The sequence below is a fragment of the Triturus cristatus genome, chromosome 1_1 (assembly GCF_964204655.1).
Source record: "Triturus cristatus chromosome 1_1, aTriCri1.1, whole genome shotgun sequence".
In the NCBI taxonomy this organism is placed as follows: Eukaryota; Metazoa; Chordata; class Amphibia; order Caudata; family Salamandridae; genus Triturus; species Triturus cristatus.
The window spans coordinates 49,892,244-49,914,237 of record NC_140579.1 but is presented as its reverse complement, the minus strand read 5'-3'; the positions used below and the strand labels follow the sequence as shown (position 1 = coordinate 49,914,237).

General features: G+C 47.4%; 1 protein-coding gene across 3 annotated transcripts in view; it reads right to left on the bottom strand.

The window, feature by feature from the left end:
• Positions 1-21,994, bottom strand: part of LOC146869338 (solute carrier family 12 member 6-like) — an 836,907-nt gene that overhangs the window by 460,455 nt on the left and 354,458 nt on the right. For all 3 annotated transcript variants that reach the window (XM_085651026.1, XM_085651041.1, XM_085650987.1), the window contains one exon: positions 6,528-6,585. In XM_085651026.1, the coding sequence (XP_085507152.1) occupies positions 6,528-6,585 (58 nt within the window). The remainder of the gene's footprint in view (positions 1-6,527; positions 6,586-21,994) is intronic.

The following is a 21,994-nucleotide window of genomic DNA, read 5'->3' as shown; positions in this document are numbered from 1 at the left end:
TGCCTTAGAGGCCATGGCTCCCCTGGCTGAATGCGCACCAAACTGTTTTGTATCAATGCCCGCTTCTTGCATGACCCAACGCACCCATCTGGCAATTGTAGGCGAAGAAACAGCTTTGTGTGGCTTCCGGAGTGCAATCAAAAGTTGACGCTCGCCCGGAGGGCGAAGTTCCAGGGTCAGATCTTCATAAACCTTGAGGCAATCCACTACACACAACTTCGGGGAATCCCGAAACACAGGGTAGGACACCGTTCGGGTGTGTGATTTGGTCCGACGTCCAATAGTAAAAACTACGCCTTCTGGCGAAAAGGTGCGTGCCGAGATATCCAGAGCCCGGACATCCGACACTCTCTTACATGAGATCAGACACAACAGTGTAGCCAATTTAGAAGATAACTCCTTCAAGGAGAGATATTTATTGGACTGCCAGGACAGAAAGAGGTTCAGCACCAAATTAACATCCCAAAGGGCCGAATACCGAGGCTCCGGTGGCAAGGACAGACGGATTCCCCGCAACAGCCGGCAAACCAAAGGATGTTCACCGAGCGGTTTGCCATCCACCGGAATATGACCTGCAGAAACTGCTGATCGAATCGCGTTCACCGTGCAGTAAGCCAGGCCCTCGGTCGCCAGATTGGCCAGAAAATTTAAGACGTGAACAACATCCCCGACCACGGGATCCAGGTCCCTTCGAACACACCAACGAACCCATCGAAACCAGGCGGACCTGTAACGTTTTGTGGTACTGTCAGCCCAGGCCTTAGACAAGAGCGTCGCAGCCAATCTCGAAAGGCCTGGCAGCGCACAGCGTTGCCAGAAAGGCGCCATGCCATGAGACGGAGTCGCCCCTGAGTGACCAGATGGTGCGACATCCCGTCCGGATTCCGAAGCAGATGAGGATACAGGGGGAGTAAGATTGGAAAATCCCAAGAAAGTTCCAGAAGAACCGGAAACCAGACTTGAGACCTCCAGCACGGTGTCACCATGGTTACTTCCGCCCTTTGACGGCGAATTTGGGCCGCCGACCGAGTGATCATTGAAAACGGGGGAAACGCGTAACCGTTCTCCTCCGACCAAGTCTGAAGGAAAGCGTCCGTGGCTGCCGCCAGCGGATCCGGCCTCCAGCTGAAGTAACAAGGAATCTAATTGTCCAACCGGTTGGCAGAGAGATCCACTGAGAAGGGACCCCACAACGACTGGAGCCACTGGAAGATCGGTGGATCCAATTTCCATAGACTGGAATCGAACAGGTACCGAGAATGCCAATCCGCTACCTGATTTGTCCGGCCCGGGAGATATTCTGCTGTGACCGAAATATGGTGATCGAGACAGAAACTAAAAAAATCTTTTGCCAAATTCGCTAAAGCCCGGGACCGGGGGCCCCCCAAGCGATTGACGTAACAAACAGCTGAGACGTTGTCCATTTTCAGAAGAACACAGGACTGCACTCTGTCCTTGGTCCAACACCAAACTGCGAAGGATCCTGCCAAAAGTTCCAGACAGTTGATGTGGAGACTCTGTTCGTCGACAGACCACAACCCGCCGATGGAAAAACCCCCGCAGCTGGCGCCCCAGCCCGTTCTGCTGGCATCGGATTCTATGATCAGGTCCGGGACTGACCCGAAGATTGCCCGACCGTTCCAGGCCTCCATGTGAGACAACCACCACGCAATTTCCTCCTTGGCCTCCTCCGAGAGGGGAATGATGTGGTCGTAAGACTTTCCTTTCCTTAAATGGAAAGCTTTGAGGCGTTGCAATGCTCGATAGTGCAGGGGCCCCGGAAAGATTGCCTGACTGGACGACGAAAGAAGGCCCACAAGCCGTGCCAACTTCCGCAAGGAGATGTGAGGCTTGGAGATCGTCTGACGCAACTCGTGACAAATGTTTTCCATTTTCCGTGACGGAAGGCTCAAAGTTGCTTGCACGGAATCTATCACGAAACCCAGAAACGTTACCTTCTGGGAAGGCTGGAGAACAGACTTGTTTTCGTTTATTACAAAGCCCAAGTTCTGCAAAAGAGACACCGCCAATTGGAGCTGTGAAACGGGGTTCGCGGACATTGAGCCATCAACAGCATATCGTCCAAGTAAACGATCATGCGAACCCATTGGGCCCAGAGAACTTCCACCGCTGGATGGAGGACCTTGGTGAAACACCATGGTGCGGAAGACAGACCGAACGGAAGGGCAGTGAATTTATATACCTACCCCCTCCAACAGAATTGTAGGAACCTACGATGTGGAGGATGGATGGGAATTACCAAATAGGCATCCTTTATGTTGAGGCGTACCATCCAATCGGCTGGCAGGAGGACGTCCCGTAGAAGATGGATACCCTCCATCTTGAAATGCCGGTAAACCACCCAGCCGTTGAATTCTCTGAGGTTGATGACCGGCCGCTGCCTGCCATCGGTCTTGTCGACCAAAAAAATATTGCTGAGAAAACCACAGGGATGGAGTGTTGATCGACAAACAGCCCCTTTGTCGAGCAACGCGGAGAGCGCTTTGATCAACTGAGCATCTTGGGCGCTGAAAGAGATCCGGAGAGGCGGAGCCTCCTGCAGGGGTTCCCCCTGAAAGTCTATGTGAAACCCGCGAATGGTTTGAAGAACCCAAGCATCTGAAGTTATTTCCGCCCAAGCATCCCGAAACCATGCCAACCGACCCCCAATGCGGATCTGATCCGCTGGAAGCACACTTACCGGAGGGAGTAGCCCCAGAGTTGGACCTGAAGTTTCCACGTCCGCGGAAGCGTTGCCCTCTTGTGGGGTAGAAGTTATTGAAGTTTGCCGAGGTGGTATACTGAACACGAGTGGAGCCTTGCCCCCTACCGGAGTTCTGTTGGTTGCCTCGGCTGGAAGAGCGGCCCCTACGTCTCCCGGCCCCGCGGAAAACCCACTGGTTGAAAACCCGCTTAATACTGGTCTGTGCCTTATCTAGTGACGTGAAGGTTGCCACAAACTTCCCCAGTTCTTTAACAAAGGGGTCTCCAAAGAGGCCACCTTGTGCCACAGCACCAGCCTCCGAGGATGCCAGGTCCCCAAGTTTTGGGTCTAGTTTTATCTGAAGCGATCGGCGGCGCTCGGTAGATAGAGCACAATTAGCATTGCCTAAGAAAACGATGGCACGCTGGGCCCAATTCGAAAGAACTTACGGGGAAATGGCCGATCCTGAGACTTTCGCCTCCTCAGCCATGTCCAGTATTCTGGTCATGGGGCCCATGGCGTCCAACAACTTATCTTGGCAGGAACGCCAAGACCGGTCGATGCCTTTCTGCGGGTCCTTGACAAATTTAGCCAAAAACGTAGCCATCTTGGGATCAAGCTCCGGCGTAAATGCGATTTTATTTTCTAATGAGGGTCTGGGGCATTCCGCCCGAAGACAACCCCGAGCCTCCTTTTCTAGTGCTTCCGGAGCCTACTGGCCACAAACCTGGCCACCTTATCCCCAGGAACCCAAGCCGCCGAACGGGGATGCATAATCTCATCCGGGTTAAGCATGTCTGCGTCCTCTGGGTTCGCAGACGCGGAGGTGTAAGAGGTGGCTGACGGGAGCCAAGGCCGTTAAGACCCCGCTTCGTCATCAGTATCCCCTAAAGTACCATCGTCGTCCGTCGCAGGCGAGGGTGGTTCTATAGGTTCCTGCGGGACATCCGCCGGTAAAGTCGGGGGAACGGAAGGTCCCGCCGAATCCCCAAAAGGGGACTTGAGGCGCGCAAAAGCAGCCACATCTTCACCCTCAAAGCACTGTCTCTTAGGAGGTGGAGGTTTCTCCCCGGACTGTTTGAGAGGCTCAGCTGGGGGTTCAGAACGCTGCGCCGCTAATTTTGCACACTCCTGGGATAGGCGATGTTCCATGGGACCCACCACCTCGTTGACTACTCTATAAATGGAGGTGTCCACCGCCTCAAAAAAATCATCATCCCAAGGGGAAAAACCTTGGACCTCCTCTTCATAATAATCAGCCTGATCAGCCATGACACTAATAACCTCCAGACACACACTGCAAGAACAAACAACCCAAGGTGATCCTCTCTCCTTAACACTAAGGAAATTACAAAATAGAGGGACGAGCCCTCCAATAGTTTTAGAGGCAGGCTGTTACTTGCAAAGATTATGGGCAACCAAGTGGTGGCAATAGGCGCAGCACAAAACCCCCTACGCGCGTGGTCCCTCAAGAGTTGACCGGGCCTGCTGCCTCCCTCGCGCGTACCGCAAGATGCGTGAGGTTTAGGAGGGCGCGTTCGCGTGCCGAAATCAAAGCGGGTCTTCGTGCAAATGCAACGCTCAGATGAGCGTGTCAGTTTCCAAGGCCAATACGGATCCCCGCCGGGGCGTTTAGAATGGTATGCGGGATAAATACAACCCAGGACGGGCGTCAAGGTGAGGCAGCCGGGACAAGGCAACCGCTCATAGCTCTCGCAGCGCAACTCCTCCGTGAAGAGCGCCGCTGCGAGAGCAACGAGAGGGCTGAGTCCCTCTAGCGGGCAATACAAGCACCGCAAGGGGCCGAAACCGCTTAAGGAGCGAAGGAAAGCGCTCCCGCGGTGAAACAAAGGAATCTGCAAAGAAAAATGCAAATCACACAAAGAATAGGAAACGCATGTGAAAAGCCCACACAAAAAATACCAAAAGCCACTGATAACAAAGAGAATATATAGGAGCACTTAACTGGCTGCGAAGCAGCGCAGAAAGAGGAAGAGAGGAGACAGACAGGGGACTATGAGGACCTGTTATCGAAATGGTGGAAGGACTATGGACTTATGTATCTCCCGGGTTGTAGGGAGTTGGAGTTTTTATTTCTGGTTCATGACAATGGCTTTATCTCTGGCTGCTGGATGTTTTGTTATAATAAAGCGAAGAGAGAATGTAGCATAATCCGAAGCCTCCGGTCCTGCCATAGAATCACTATGTTGTATAACTCCTTGAGACCAGCCAAGCTATCCCTCTTAGCACCACTCAGAGAATACTGGGATGTGGCACTATCAACCACACTTACTGACAAATAGTGGGCGCAGTCCATAGGGTTCCCTAAAATAATTTCTACAAATGACAGAATTAAATATACTCCATTTAATTACCTCCACCCCACATACCTTGCTCCAAACAGGCTGGCACAAATGTACAAGAACTCCCCAGATATATGCCCCTGCTGCTACGACCCCAAAGCCAAGTTTATACATGTGGTGTGGGAATGCCCTCAGGTAACAGCATATTGGAATGAGGTGGCCACTACACTCTCCGAGGCCACAGCTACAACGATTGTAGCATATGGTCTTCACTTTCTGCTGGGCATAACCAAGCACAACATGGCGTAAAACCATCAACACATTTCTAGACCTACCACTAGGTCGAGCCAAATGCAGGCTGGCTATGTGCCAGAAGTCGAACTCAGCACCACAAATACACCCATGGATTACCAACCTCCGCGGGGCACTAGTGGTGGAAAATGAGTTGGTACACAGCAATACTTTCAACTACCCCACTGTTACCAAAACTGCCAGACTGGCAAACGTATCTAACACTAATAGAATCAAAACTGCACCGGGCTCCATCCGAACCAGGGTCTAAATAGAATCAATTCAACATCCAATAGTAGTTGACCCCCCCCTCCTTCTGATGATTGCATTCTTCACCTCCCCCTTACCAACCTCCCCCATAACCAGGACGAATGCATAGCACAGTCATATCTGTACATCCATGCGGTCAGGCCGTCACCTAATTCCCCCCGCAAGCAAACATAATTAGTCCGGAACCCACAATCTACAAATTGTTAAAATACACTAAAATAAATATGATATCACGAATAGCCTCATCGGTCCATCAAGACGCTTCATCTGGTACATGACAGAAGTGTTAAAATGTATGATAATAGTGTTATATGGAACTACAGTTATCCGTAGGGACATCGCTAACAGCTTTATATCAGTGTCAAGTGCAGTAGTTGTTACATTGTAATATAGGGTCATAAAATAATATGTATAATGCCCATTGTCCTTGAGGCTGAGTAAACTAAAGTCAATATCAATAAACATTATTTAAAATTAAAAAATAAAAACTTAAAAATTGTCCACCTCACTTACTAAGTGCAAACCCGAGCAAACAGGTGGATGGGGAGCATGCGCCATTATATTCAAATAATTTATCCTTAAAATCACTGAATATAGCATTTTAGCAAGAATTCCACGTCAAACAATGAAGCAAATGTCAAAATACGTGAATTTTAGAAAAATCCAAAGGTTGAGAATGGCATTTTTTATTGACTTTCCCAGGAAGACAGCACTTCAACGAAGGTGAACAATCCCTAAATTAACTCTTGGTGGCAAGTATGTTCTAACACCCATCAAGAAGCAAATTCTTCAACGAAGACTTTAAGGTACTCTTTGCCAGTGACCTTTTCATCTCAATTAAAGGATAGCGTTTAATGAAGGTGTAAATGCTTTAATCATCTCGTCAACACCAGCATTTTTCGCCTTTGGTCTCTAACATGTTATTCCTAAGAGATCTTGGGAACTGATATCTTACTTACTTGTCTCTGAGAACCACTCCTTCAACGCAAGCCCCAAACAAGACCACATTACTCAGATCTGCAGCATCAGATGATCAAGGAAAAATCATTGGATACGAGCATAGTTTACAGCTGGTCAGAAACCCCCACCTCTATACCCACCCACCACAAACAAATTAAATGGAATGCACATACTTCCAGGGAAGAACGCAGTATCTCTGAATGACAGGAATTTTTTCCCACTACAAATGAGATCTCTCCACTGGATACTGAAAGGCCAAGAAGATTCACACACTTTACAAAGTTTCCATTATAGGTAAGGCTCCCTGTTGAACAAGTTACTTACCTTCGGTAACGATATATCTGTAAGAAACATAGGTTAGTTATAGATTCCTTACCTTGGAATTACCCCCAGGCGTCGGACTGCATCCAGAAGGTTTTGTGTCAGGAGTACCCCTGCGCGTCGGAAGGTGGCGTTGGTGGACTCTGCGTTCGTCGTTGGCGTTGTGGTCCCTGAGATGACGTTGCGGTAGCTACTTAGACGCCGCCCTTGTGTGCTGAAGTCAGTTCTGTACACGACTTTCCACGCCAGAAGCGCAGAGCCATGTAAGACACTGACCACTGGTGTACAAAACTAGGGCCCTGAAAGGAAGTCCTTAACCCTAGAAGTAAGTTCACAGAAAGGGTAGGATGGGTGGGGCGATAAGGAATCTATAACTAACCTATGTTTCTTACAGATGTATTGTTTCTGAAGGTAAGTAACTTGTTTATCTGAAAGAAACAGTAAGTTATAGATTCCTTACCTTAGAACAGATACCCCAGCAATACCAACCCCGGAGGTGGGTCTGCAAACTAAGTTTACACCAGAAAGTCTTGGAGAACAGAACAACTAAAGAAGCAGTCTCTCTGGACTTGGCAGTCCAGGCAGTAGTGTTTGGTGAACATGTGCAGTGATGCCCACGTAGCTGCCTGACAGATGCCATGATGGGGGACTCCCCGTCCCAAAACAGTGGTACCTGCCGTCCCCCTGGTGGAATGGGCATGCAGTCCCACCGGAGGCTCCTTCTTTGCCAAAGAATAGCAAGCTTTGATGCACAGAACCACCCACCTGGAGATGGTCCATTTGTGCATGGCCCGACCCTTCTTATCGCCAACGTAAACAACAAAAGCTAGTCGTCCACCCGGAATTATTTGGTGCGATCTGTAGGAGAGTAGGGTCTGCTTTCTATGTTCACCCCCACTTTTTGCTTTTGCTTCACTGGTTTTCGACTGCTAATCAGACCCACAGCCCAGCTGTTCTCTCTCTAAATTCATACTATGTACTTTAGGTGCATAACCCAATTGGTAATAATCACCATTTAGGGCCCTGTACAGTGTACCTTAGGTACCCAGGGCATAGGTGTACCCTAGGCCTACCAGGGGCTGCAGCATGTATTATGCCACCCATGGCTGGCCTTCCATTATGACACAACTGGCTGATCACTCAGCTGGGGCAAGGTCGTGTAATCACCCCTTGCTTAGGTGTAGTATTCCTATACCTACCTTATATATAGACACATGGCTAACCTATCAGTCACTCCTATGGCAGGCCTTAACAATCCTGAAGGCAGAGTGCTTGGTAACATGTGAGATGGTGCTCTAGCATGAGCTGAGTCTGTCTGCTGCTTTCGGAACCATGTCCTTATAGCTGTTCTATGATATCGCCTACCATATACTCTTAAAGTGCCTTATAATCCTCACGGTTATGGTAACTATGGTTTGGCTTTATCAAAACATGTCGTGTAAGGTGTCTAACACTTTGGAATACTACCCCCACACCATTTCTGGCGATGAGGATGGTATTCCTCCCTTCTAGAGGGAGAAGACATGTTGAAGACCTACTACCCGGTTAAAGTTAACCAGAGCCCCAGCATTGGTTCCTGAGATCCAAGATAGGACGCATGCCTTTGTCCTTCTTGGGCACCAAAAAGTAGTGGGAATGGCAACCACGACCTACTTCTAGGACAGGAACTCGCTCGATGGCCGCCTTGGCCATGAGTGCCGAAACTTCCTGTTTGAGAAGGGCCAGATGATCCTCCGACATGCAATGGTACTGAGGTGGCATGGCTGGAGGGGTAGTCTCAAAGGGGAGGGAGTAGCCCCTTCAGACTATTTGCAAAACCCACCTGTCCGACACCAAGGTCTGGTGAGGAATCCAGACCACTGGCTTCCCCCAGTTCTTCTCTCCAGTCCGGTTCATAACCTAACTGGTCAGTTAAAAGGTCTCCAGACCCCTCCCAGTCCTCCTCACCCTCCTATGGCTGCCAATCTGGTCTCAAAGGGTAGAACAGGGGCACAAAAAGTACCCGCTGACGCCGGCCCGGCTCTGTGTCTACCCCGAGGTTCAGGCCGGGGTTGACGTCTGCTGGGGACTCAGCCGACACTGGCTGCAGACGTGGTGCCGGTGGAATCGGCGCCAGGGAGGCGTGACTAGGTCGACCGGCGCCAAACTGGATCCAGGCCTAGATGCAAGGGAACCCTGCGGTGCCAAGGGCGGAGTCGCCGGCGTCGAAGGCCCAGGGCCTCCAGCCGAGTCCGTGGGGCCTGAAGGCACGCCGGCGGAGTCGGGCTGCCCAAAGATGGCATGCGTCTCTTCGTAAAACTGACGAAGCTGGGCAGGGTTCGCACCTGTCGGAAAGGGGGGGGAACCCGGAGTCGACCTTTTGGGCTCTGCACACGGAGCCGCGGGAGGGGCACCACCCGCATCCCTCGTCGCGTCGCCCGACAGATGGGGAGAAGTTTAAGAGCGAAGATGCTTCTTCGACTTCTTCTTGTGCTTCAACTTATCTGACCCTGAGTGCGAAGACTTGGAAGAAGAATGATGGTGGCTCCATGACCGGTCCCTCAACCTCCTATGTGATCGGGACCGCGAGCGGCCTGGAGCCGACTGCCGGGCCTCGAACAGCTTTCGGGAAAGGTCCCGCAAAGACTTCGGGTTCATGGTCTGGCAGTCGGAGCACGACTTGGGGTCGCGCTCCAGGCAGAAGAGGCACAAGCGGTGCAGATCCGTCACCGACATCCGTCACCAACCCTTGTGCACCAGGAGTCGATGGACTCAAAAATCGATGTCGACAAACATCGAGAAAAAGTCAGTCAAAAAGTGACTGGGGGTACGGCTCTCTCCGGATCTGCACATGCTGGTGTGGTAAAAGGAAGAACTGACGTCAGCGCGTGAAGGCGGCGTCTATGTAGCTACAGTGACGTCATCCCGGTGACCACGACGCCAACAACGAACGCGGAGTCGACCAACGCCTTCTTCCGTCGCGCAGGGGTACTGCTGATGAAAAATTTTCCGGATCCAGTCTTATGCCTGGAGGTAATTCTACGGTAAGGAATCTATAACTGTTTCTTTCAGATTTCCGTTTTTATTGATTTTTACAGACAAATAAAGACAAAAAATAATTTATTTTCCTTGAATGTATTTATTTTTAAATGTGGATAAAACTGGAACTTGGGTTGCTTATTTAATGATTCTAAATACTCTCTGCCATGACTGCCAGGCCAATAACTGTGTGGATTGATAGGTAAGGGGGGTTAAAAAAGAAAGGAATTTTAGCAAAGAGGCTTAAACAGTAGAAGATATGCACATGGTTGATACTAAAATGTGCATATTTTCATATAAGTAGACTGAATTATCTTCTACGGGTGTTCAGATCACTGAAACTTGGCAGACATTAAAGCATGAGTGCATATTTATCAAATAAATGTGGAAATATACCAGTTTAATCTTTAATCTTCATTTGTTCACAAAATCCAAAATAAATATGGATAAAAACAAAAAATAAATATGGAGAAATCTAGATGGAAATGTAAAAAAAAAACAAATAAGAAAAATACTATATAACTGGGAGCCCTAATTATAGGCAGTGGCAAGGATCATTCTAGAGCAGAAGGTTTAAGCATCTCTTCGTTAACGAGGAATTTTGCCATAATCTTCTGAGCTCCTCATAGGAGCAAATGGATACCCGAAAAAAAGATCCGAACATCCCCCATAGGAAACCTAACTGGGGAGACATAATACTTCTAGCTTGTGTTCTCCTAAGCAAAAAAAACATTCAGAACGAGATTGTGACAGCCTTTTATTCTTTAAAATTGGTCACTTAAATGTTATACTGTTTCTGGTGCCTGCCTCTGGATTCTCATGTCAATGCAAAAAAGTGGAATAGTAGTTTCATAGTTACTCACATCCAAACATACTTCTAGAACACATCAATAATAGATTCACATTCTATTAATCTATCTCAGAACACATGCAGACAATACTTTTAGCCTTTCACTCCCTTTGCAGGCAGTGATTTGTTTGGGGGTCTTAATTATATTAAATTTCACCTAATGTTGCCTTGTGATCAGGAATACAACAGAGAACATCATTTTAGAAAAATGAGGCTTAGGAATGCTGAAAAACAGTTGTTAGCTACTGTTGACATACCTTTTTTTAAAGATTTAAATATTGTAAATGGAAGTGATTATCAAAAGGGAACAGAAGATGCAGTGGGGGGGGCAAAGGGGGAATTTTTGAGAACTCACGGATGAGACCTTATTATTAGTGCTACACAATAATGTTTACAGAAAGCTTGAAAATATGTGTTTGTGTTGGACTTCAAAATTATAGCGCCCTGGCCATTTTCCAAGATGCTTGAAAAAAAATTGATTGGTAGTTAGGTACATAATCATAGTACGAATTGTGAAATAGTTTTTCTCTAAAATGATCCACCCTTGTAAATTGACATTTATACCAACATTTTACACAATGTTTGTCATCTTGGGTGGCTTTTACTATCCTTTTCACATCTTTTACTTTGCAACAGTGCTTTTATATGTTTTTTGCTATTATTTTTTGTTGTGTTAGATTAATGTTGGGCCTTTCTCCCTTCACTGTCCATATTTTTGCATTTATAGTTCTGGTGTGTATCATCCCACCTCCCCTTCTGCCCTGGTGTAGTTAAGCTAAGAGAACACTGTTTAGCATTTGTCCGATAAATTGTCAGGAACAAAGACGGGAAAAATACATTGATGATTAATGATTTCAATTTTTTTACAATTTTCCTTGCTAATCTATCTCTTTACTAAGAAAAGTGTTTTAGGACTGATAATCAGTATAGCAACAATCCTTTAGGAAGAAAGGGTATTGTACTCCAATAACAGAGCTACTAGTTCAGCTTATGAGGTTAACAAGTTGTTTCTAGAGCATTTGTAGACATTCGCTTGCTCTTATCCCAGGTGCAGAGGTCTCAAATACGAAAGCTGCGATATTTGGAGAGTGAATGTTTCTGCAATTTTCTGGTTTGATATGTGTTCTATTTCACTAATTCAATTTTCAAACGCAATGTTGGGATAAACACGTCAGAGTTGTGAAGACAGTGGCCCTGAGCCAAAGCCCCCATCAATCTTGTCAAAACTATAACCAGCAATCCAGATGATGTGGTTCACTTGAGAAATGATAAAACTTTCCTGAGGTCGTGTAAGAAATCTTTCATCACTTGAATTGTGGAAACAACCTATACTTTTATTGATGGAAACTTGACAGGCACATAATGTGTCCAACAGCTTCTCTAGACACCAAAATGCAGAACTTCTTTAACTTAAAGGCTTAGAATAGTATTGTGAAAAAAATATGTATGTGTAACTGCATAACGCAAACCTAGGCAAAAAGGCAGCGGAGCAATGTTCAGGGTCTAAAGCTAGCTCAGTCAACGAGTGAGAGGACAGCTTGTTAGTTATTACTGTGTGAGTTAGGATCCAGGTAGGTACTGGACATTCAGGTCGGAATGAGGTGCAGACAAAGTTTGAGATGTTGGATGTCTGGGGCAAAGGAGAGTTTCTGTAGGAGCAGTATGTCATGGGCATACTGGTGAATGCCGATGTTGTCTGCTAATAGAGCTCAAAGGAATTCAAACAGGTTGAAGATGACAGGAGACAGTATGGAACTCTGTCGGACTCTGCAGGTAACAATAATCTTCTGGGACCTGGAGGTGCCTATGTGAACAAACCGTTTTCGACTAGAAAGTTAGGAGGAGCACCAGTGATGAACATTGCCTTTGAATCTCATTCAAAACTCCAGGGTGTGGTTGAGGTTTGTATGAACAGCTTAGTTGATGGCAGGTGAGCGGTCTAGCAGTATCGGGAGGCAGGGGCCTCTTTATCTGTTTGGAGGGTGTCGTCTGTGATTTGTACATTAGCAGTCTCCATGCAGCAGCAAGACTTGTATGTTAGCTGTCTCTGTGCAGCAGCATGATCTGAAGCCAGGCTGATAGTCATGTAGGAGATGGTTAGCACTGATGTGACAAGGGAGTTGAACATAAACTGCTTTTTCCGTGATCTTGCTAATGACGAGTGAGCGAGTGATGGGCTGGTGGTTGGAGAGGTCATCAGGGTCTAATGTAGATTTCTTTAGGATTGGGTGGATCTGACCTGTCTTGAGAGCTATTGAAAAGATGCCCTGAATGAGGGCGGCATTGATAATGGTGAGTGGGGGTGAGAGCGCTTCCCCAGAGCGACATCATCTTCATAGGTAAAGGCTTTGAGGGAGCTGGGTATGTCAGCAAGATTTGTGAGAGACAGGGCTTTGAAGGTCACCATTGTTAAATTGTAAACTAGGGAGTGGATGTTAGAGGAGAAGACTTGGTTTTGTCAATGTTCTGTTGGATGCTCCTTATTTTTCACTGAAGAAGAGATTGATGGCATTGATCTTGTCTGTAGAGTGTGGAATAGGTGGGTCAGGCAGGGGATTAATGCAGTGATTCATTATCTTGAAACCTTCTGGTCTTGTGGAATAGTGGAACAGAAGTCAGGACAAATTGGGTGGAGAGGAGTTATCTGGCAGGTGTGTGGAAAACAAGACAGCGGTTCAGATATTCTGGTATCTGCGTCGTGGAGGGCCTTGTAGACATGTGTGAGGAGCTTGAAGGTGATGCTCTTGTTGATGGGGAGCCGGTGGAGTTGTCAGAGGTGTCAGAGGTGTGTCATGTGGCTGTGGTGAGGGCTGCGGAGGACCAGTCTGGCTCTGACGTTGTGGATGTTCTATAGTTTTTCTGAGCTGTTTCTGGGTGATGCCAAAGTAGAGTGCATTGCCATAGTCCAGTCTACTAGTGATGTGTGCGTGGGTGACCGTCTTTCTGAATACTGTGGGGAGCCATCTGAATGTCTTTTGAAGCAGACAGAGCGTGTGGAAGCAGGATGACGATTCTGCATTAACTTGGTGGTTCATTGAGAGTGAGGAGTCCAGTATAATGCCAAGGTTGCATGTGTGGTCCGTAGGGGTGATAGAGATTCTAGTCCAGCGGGCTACAAGGAGTCAGCCCAGACTGAGGGGGTAGGTCCCAGGATGAGTACTTCGGTCTTGTCCGAGCTGAGCTTCAGGCAGCCGTCTTGCATCCAGGTAGCAACTGCCTTCATTCCGTTGTGAAAGTTGATTCTGGCAGCTGTGGGTCCGTTGGTTAGGGAGATGATCAGCTGGGTGTCGTCAGCATAGGAGACGATGTTGAGTCCATGGCTTCTGATGATGGTTGTGAGGGGAGCCGTGTAGATGTTGAAGAGGGTGCGGCATAGGGAGGAGCCCCAGGGCACTCCGCAGCTGATCTCTATACGCTCTGAGAGAACAGGGGTTGTTTGAGTCACTGTGTTCGGCCGGTCAGGAAGGAGTGGAGCCAGTCCAGTGCCTTGTTGCAAATGCCGGTGTAGTGAAGTCATGTGGTGCGGTGGGAGAAGGCGGCCGAGAGGACCAGTAGGATGAGGGCTGTGGTATCGCCCAAGTCGAGGAGGGAGCAGATGTCATCGGTGGCAGTGAGGAGTGTGGTCTTGGTGCTGTGGTTGCTTCGGAAACCGGACTGGGAGGTGTCCAGATGTGGTTTTCTTTGATTAACTCGGAGAGTTGGGTGTTGATGGCATTCTAGAGGACTTTGGCTGGGAAGGAGAAGAGGAAGATGGGTCTAAAGTTCTTGAGGTCTGTTGGGTCAGCGGATGATTCCTTCAACAGGCGGTTGTTCTCAGCGTGTTTCCGGTCGTTGGGGAAGGTGGGGGATTTGATGGAGCAATTGATGGAGCAGCGAACCTGGGTGGGGGCGATGGAAGATGCTGCTCTGTGGAAGATGTGGTACAACAAGGATCCGATGGGGCTCCTGACTGGATGCTCTTCATTGTCTTGAGTATGTCATCTGTGGTTAGTGAAGTCCAGTTGAGCACGATCTGTTGGAGTGCAGCGTGGTTGCATGCAGTGGTGATGGGTGTAGTGGCCGGGTCTTGGGTGTTGAAACCGTCATAGAGCTGCCTGATCTTCTGGTGGAAGAAAGGTGCTGAGTTTGTTGCAGATGTCTTGGGAGGGAGGGATGTCTAATCTCGATGTTGGGCCTGGCGAACTCCTTGATGATGGCAAAGAATTCTTTGCTGTTGTGTGCATTGGCATTTATCCTGTCTTGGAAAGCCGTTTGCTTTGAGGTTTTGAGGAGAAGGTTGTGTGCGTTGACGGCGGATTTGAAGGTTGCATGTGTTTCTTGGGTTTTGTTCCTCCATCTAGTCTCAAGTCATCAGCAGGTGCGTCTGGACTTGTGGAGGGCGGGAGTGAACCACCTGGCTTTTTTTGAAGTGTTGCTTGCCTGATGTTTTCTTTAGGGGTGCCAGAGTGTTGACGCAGTTGAAGATCTATCGGTGAAGAGCTGCTGTGTTAGCTTCTGTTGATGTTGGCAGGTTGGCCATGCCGAGGAGGTCGAAAAGATGTTCTTCGGTGGCCTTGTTCCAGGTGCGACAGAGGGGTGGGGCAATGAGGGCAGTGGTGTACGATGGGCGTGGCGAAGGACAGATGTATGTAGTGATGGTCGGTCCAAAGGAGGTCGGTGGTGTGGCTGTAGGTGATGTTCCCGCTAGCAGAAAAAACAGGATCGAGCATGTGTCCGGCTGTGTGGGTCGGTGCAGTCACTAGCTGCATGAGCCCAATATTGGCGAGGTTCTCCAGTAGGGAGGCCATTTTCTGGTGACCAGAGTTGTCTAGGTGAAAGTTGAGGTCTCCGTGTTGAATGTACTTAGTGGATGCGAGAGCCTGGGGTGAGATGAGGTCTATGATGGTGTCAAAGGATGGCGGACAGGGACTGGGTGTCTGTAGACGAGGAGGGAGGTTTTGGGGTTGGTCTGCATCTGTAAACGGAGGTGTTCCATGGTTGTCGTTGAGTCGTATGAGTCATTTGAGTGCGTGGCCAGTCAGATGGTGTTCTTGTACACGATGGCGATGCCTCCTCCTGGTCGGTCAGCGCAGTCCTTGCGGGTGATTTCATAGCCGTCGGGGATGGTGATGGCAATGTCCGGTTAAGAACTGGGGTTGGTCCAGGTTTCTGTGAAAGAAGTCGATGTCGGGAGAGGCGGCATCAAGAAGGTCCCAGATTTCTGTGGTGTGTTTGTGGAGGGATTGCACGTTCAGGAGGATGCAGTAGAGCCGGTCGGGTGTGCTGTTGGTCGGCTGAACAGCGAGAAGAGTAGGTGTGTTGGCATGGGTGAAGGTGTGGTTGCAGTTCCGGCAGGAGAAGGGTCCATCTGTCTCCTTCAGCGACGCTTGGTGGCAGGGTGCTTGCATCGTAGTGGTGAAGGATCTGAGAGCTAGGGTCCCTGGTACTGGGTGCGGTCCAGGCACAGCCAGCATGTCTTTGACACACCTGAGCACGCTTGCTGCACGGCTGCCATTAAGTGGTGATGCAGGGGAGCTGGGAGGTGCCAAAACATAGGAGTGGGAAGGGTCAGCTGGGCTGCGGTGATCACAGCGGCAGGGGCGACAGAGGAAGAAAAACAGGAAAGAAAGGCAATAGCGCAAAAGGCAGAGGCAGGAAAAAATAACGAGAGAGAAAAGCAGAAGGAGAGGCAGAAGGGCAGTCAAGCAGCAGAGCTGTTACGCTCTACCACTAGCCCACCATGGATAAGGCGTGGTGGAGGTGTGGAAATATGGATTTTTCTGGTCAGTTATGTCCCCTATCTTGGACCCCAACGGTTCTATGTGCATGTTACAAGTACATGTATGTTCCCTCCAGTTCCAGTTATGAAGACGCAAATACATGTGCGTCCACCGTTAACATGTCCTCTTTCAGATCCGCCATGAATGGGCCGGATATTCCATTCCTAAGTACGAAAGGCCACCGCCTTTATATGGTTCACTTATGCCATTTTACAGTCCAGACAAGTAGGCCCTGATTCTGCCATCAAGCTTTTCTTGCTTTCTGTCTCTGAAGCTCCAGTCCGAGCCTGCATCTGTGACCATGAACTTTGTCTCATCCTCTGCGCGGCTCTCGATGCCTGACATCAGCTTGCTGCCTGCCAAGAACTGTATTTCACCTTCGGAAATTATCTGCTCCGCTCCCTGCCCAATGCATTCCTGTCTAGTAGCTTAAGTAAACATTCTGCCAGCTACCGAGCAAAGGCCCGGCTTCTCTGTCTTTATGCAAGTAATTCATAGCCCTGTTACCATGGAAGATTCCTGCCCTCGCATCTAGTGTAGACACTTAGACGCTTGTACACGCACTAACAGTCAGTATAGTCAGTATAGAATAAGATTCTACTCCATGAAGGCCTCTCTTTTGGATAACATAGTTCTTTAAACATAGGATGTTAGATATGATTTGGGATTAGGTTGACTTGACCCTCCAGACATTTGTCGCCACATGTAGAGCTAAATGTCAAGTCCCCTTCACCCCCTAGCTGCACGTCAATCACACGTCATGCCGCTGCGCGCGCATTTTTGCCAAGTATTTCTGCTGACATTGCGAAATTCTTTCATGTAACCACCCTCTTATGACATCACATCTGATGACGTTCTTTAAACACACCCAGTTACGCCTATCTTTGCCACGTATGAATATATTATCCCCACTATCAATTGTTACGCCTCTTGTATTTGCTTCACTGTAATGCTTATTGTATAAAAGTAATTGATTGTCAATAACGTATGTACTTCACTTCCTGAACCTTCGTGGTGATGGAACCTGGAGCAACCGATTATAATCGACCATTGGAATAAAGCCCATTCCGAACCTCTAATACCACGGATTCTGCCTCTTATTTACTGAGCTATTTTATTATGTTTCTGTATCAAATTAAGTCCCGGTAATTAAATTATTTACCACATGAATGGCGCCCGAACAGGGACACTTTCTCATCTCACGCGCCGGCGGTGCGTTGCAGGCCCGGTCTCCTGCCACAGCTGGACGGACAACAACGCGTACCAGCAGGATTTCCTGTATCTCCCTCCGGTCAAGCGGGGGCGACTGAGGCTGCGATCAACACCCAGACGAGGCGGTGAGAAGTGCGAAGTATCCCGACCAGAGCCTAGCTGAGAGAGCAAGATCCGAGGTATACAGAGGCCCACCAGTTTCCGAAGTCCCAAGTCAAGTCCGGTTTCCGAAGTGTTCAAGTCGAGTCCAGTCCGGTTCAAGTTCAGTTCAGATCCGTTCCGAGGCCTTCCGTTCCGAGCTACCCGGTGAGTACCATTACTGGGGAGGCGTTCTGACGTGCACATAGGTTGTGCCGGTCAAGACGGGTTTGGGTACACAAATCCGGTCTGCACTGTTTCAGCAGTGTATCTGTACTGTTTAGCAGTATATCTAGTATATCAAGAATATAAATTCAGAATAATTTAGTTAAATGTCGAGTATTATGTTTTAGTGATTAAGTTTTTCTTAGATCATCGTCATTATCACCGTTGCTCATTGTAAATGTTAAATGTTAAAATGTATTGATACGTCCTGCATATTGTGGTATGAATGACTGTTCATTATTGTGTTTTATTGTATTAAGTTTGTTCAAGATCAAGTAGCAGACCAGTTCTCAATATGCCGCTCTTTTCGAAACTAAGACAGATCACAACTAGAAAAGGGGTACTCGAAGAAGCTGTTCCCATTCCTCCTAGGGACACTCCAGGGTACTTCATGTATCATAAACATGGCCTAGACGCCATATTATTTCTCGATTTATGGGTAGACTACACTAAGGAATTACCAGAAAGTCAGAGGTGGCCCGCAACTGGGACCTGGGATGCAGAGTGCATCGTGAAAGTAGAGGAAGAATTATGGAAAAAGAAAGCTAGACAATCACAGAAAGATGCCATTGAATTATGGCGTAAAGAATCGTATAGACGAACAGAAAAAGCACGTAGACAGGAAGAGAAGAGTAAAGAGAATTCAAATAAAGTTCAAGAAAATCTATTAATTGAAGAAGGTACACGAGTAAAATCAGAACAAGTAGACAGACAAAGACATGCCCTTATGAAGGGTATGTATCCCCTTCTGGCCGAGGGATTACCTAAGGCTACTGCGGGGATACCAAAAGACTTGCCACCCCCATTATTTCCAATAAAGGTACATCCTAAGGGGCATCCTAGAACCGCAGAAGATGTTTTTCTTTCCTCATATTTAGATGACGCAGCTCCCGAGTATGCTAACCCCGCCCCACATAGACCGTTGGCCGGGGAGGTTCAACGCCAAGATCCTGTACCTGTACCCTTACAGCATCAAGTTCTGACACAAGTTCCGGCAAGCACATCTGTTTCCACATCTGTTCCTACACAAACTTCTATAACTGTGTCGTCCACACCTATAGTTGCTCTATCGCGTTCTACGAATCCTTTCACGCCCGATACTCCAGACGGGGCTACCGGAGGTGCTACCAATATTTTTTCTACGCCACCCAGAATAAATAAACTTACCTTTCAAGAGTCAGCACATCCACGCACCCCCAAACTCATAAATGCCCGCACGCTTAAGGAACTTCTAATAGCTTGTAGATATGACCCTGTGCCCGGCAAAGAGGACGAAATGATCCTGGCATCATTACGTATCAGACGAGCCGCGGTGTATTTAGGGAAGTTACCAGGAATGACTATGCATCTAGATAATATATATCATTATGTCCAAACAGGGCGAGACTCTGAATGTATTAACAGAGCTATGGAATACCAGAAAGTGGAGATACAGGGGGAACTGTTACGTTTCCTCATAAATTGCGTAATCAGAAATCAAGACCGACCGGGGGTAGATCCGGAAATAATGCAAACTCTTACCAGATGGAGCCAGAATATATCAGAAGGGAGACATGATAGGCAAAAATGTATAATAGCCATGTGCAGAAAGATCCGTAAAGAAATAGAACGCCTACACGAAGAAAGATTAACGGTAGACCAGTTTGAACAAAACGAGGAGGAAGAAGGATCAGGACCGTCCACAGGACAGTCAGAAACCATAGCCTATGTAGGTAGAGGAAGATCTTGTAATAGTACTAGATATTTTACTGACCCGATACGTCCGATATGTCCAGATAATAACAGGAATTTCCAAACACCTATAATAAATATGAGATCCCCCGAGCATTCGTTCCAGGCCGCTGACAAATTACTGCGAGAACGAAGGGGTTATCATTTTCTCGATTCTATGGATGAACAAGAATTAGCCAGGTCAGCCGTTCATTGGGTTGACAGTCCCGGAAAGTATGATGATGATACAATAGTACACACATTTTTGAACCTCACCCCAGATGAACAGCGTTTAGCTGGGATTTATATGATTCAACAACTTCTTATACTATATAAAAGCCAACATTCAGACCCTGGTCCCTTACCTGATATATTGACTGAATTACTCACGAATAAATGGAAAGGTTCAGGTACTAAGTTAATTAAGGAAATACTAGAATCTAGGAAACAGTACATTCTTTTTGTATGTCCAGAACATGTTTCATTGCCCATCAAGGAAAGACCGATGTATTACATGGACAGACAGAATCCCTTACGAGAAGTACACCCAATAAAGGGCGAGGACAATCAGTTTAAACGTGTATATGTATATACGCCCATATCGAAAATAGAATTGTTAGAAATGAAGAAAGTGGTACCCAGTCATGACAAAGACCCAGCGGGTTTCCACCGAGAAATTAAAGATAAGTTACTCATGGGAGAGTATACCTATCCCGACATTATGACAATATTAAAGGTATTAATGCCTGCTGGCATTTATGAAAAACTCAAGGAAAAGGAGTGGGAGGTAGGAGACCAAAAGATAGATTGGGCAGCATTAGAAAATGAAGAAAAGGCCCGAGGTCCAGGTTCGGGGCTTGGGGACAAAACTAAAGCACTGCCAGGTTTACTAGTACAGGTACTGCCACGTTTATTAACTACGAAAAAGGAAGACTGGGGTGCAATCTCAGCCTGTAAACAAAAGCAAGATGAAGACACTAGTGATTTCTATGCCCGATTCGAAAAATGTTTTGGTATAAATAGTGGTATAAAAGCAAGTAGCGAGTCATACTCACATCTGTTTGTGACAAAATTAGTTGAAAATTCTTTGCCCCAAGTGAAGAATAGAGTATTAAAATTCGAGAGTACATGGCAAGGTAATACGCCATCACAAATGTTACAAATGTTACAGTATCATTACAATAGGATTAGAGAGGAACAAGAACATGAACAAAGACGCATGAAAGACACAAAGATGAAAATGCTAGTCTCTCAGACAGTTCCAGCTGAAGGACATAAAAAGGGTACGACACATTCCGGTGACTCAATAGGACCTGTAAAAGGGACATGCAATTACTGTAAAAGGCCAGGTCATTACGTACACGATTGTCCAGTTTTAAAACATAATATCGCTATAGGTAATACAAAAGAAAGACCACGGCCACCCAGACAGGATCAGAATGAACAAGGAGCACCGCAGCATGCACAGGCCATGCCAGCTCCACAACAGTCTATACAGTTTGTGCCAGCCGCACCAGCGTTGCCAGCTGCTGCCACACAAACCACGACACGACAGCTGTACCAGACCGCACAGTATGACTATCCTGATTATCAACGATACGCATGAACCAGCCTAGAGAGGGACGTTGACTTACCCCTTATCGAGGTCCCTGTAGACCAAGAAGGACCTTATGTACATAGTGAATTATTAGGCCAAGATAGAACATTTTTACTCGATATAGGGGCAAGTCGAACAACCATAAAACGTAGTGAAGTTCCAGGGGCACCCCTCTCAGGCTCACAGAATATTTCCCTTGGTTTTTCAGGAAAACCTATTGTTAATGAAGTATCACAGCCTCTTCCACTTACGATAGGACCCTTGACCAGAACTACAGATTTATTGCTTACTAAATCATGTCCAGAAAACTTGTTAGGAATAAAAACACTGAAAGCTCTAGGAGCTATAATATGTTGTTCTCCGGAAGGAGTAAGATTGTTTTTACGTGATTTCAAAGGTCATTATGTGTCTCGAGATATGGATTCCCGACTGCAGACTTTACCCACACATTTATGGGCACAAGGCCCTACAGATGTTGGTTGCATGAACATTACACCCTATCGAGTCACACTAAAGGCAGGAGTGGTACTACCACGAATGCGACAATACAAGTTACCCCCAGATGCTGTAATGGCTTTACTGCAAATCATTGACGAACTTATCGGCCAAGGAGTGGTTGTGGAGACCGACTCCAAT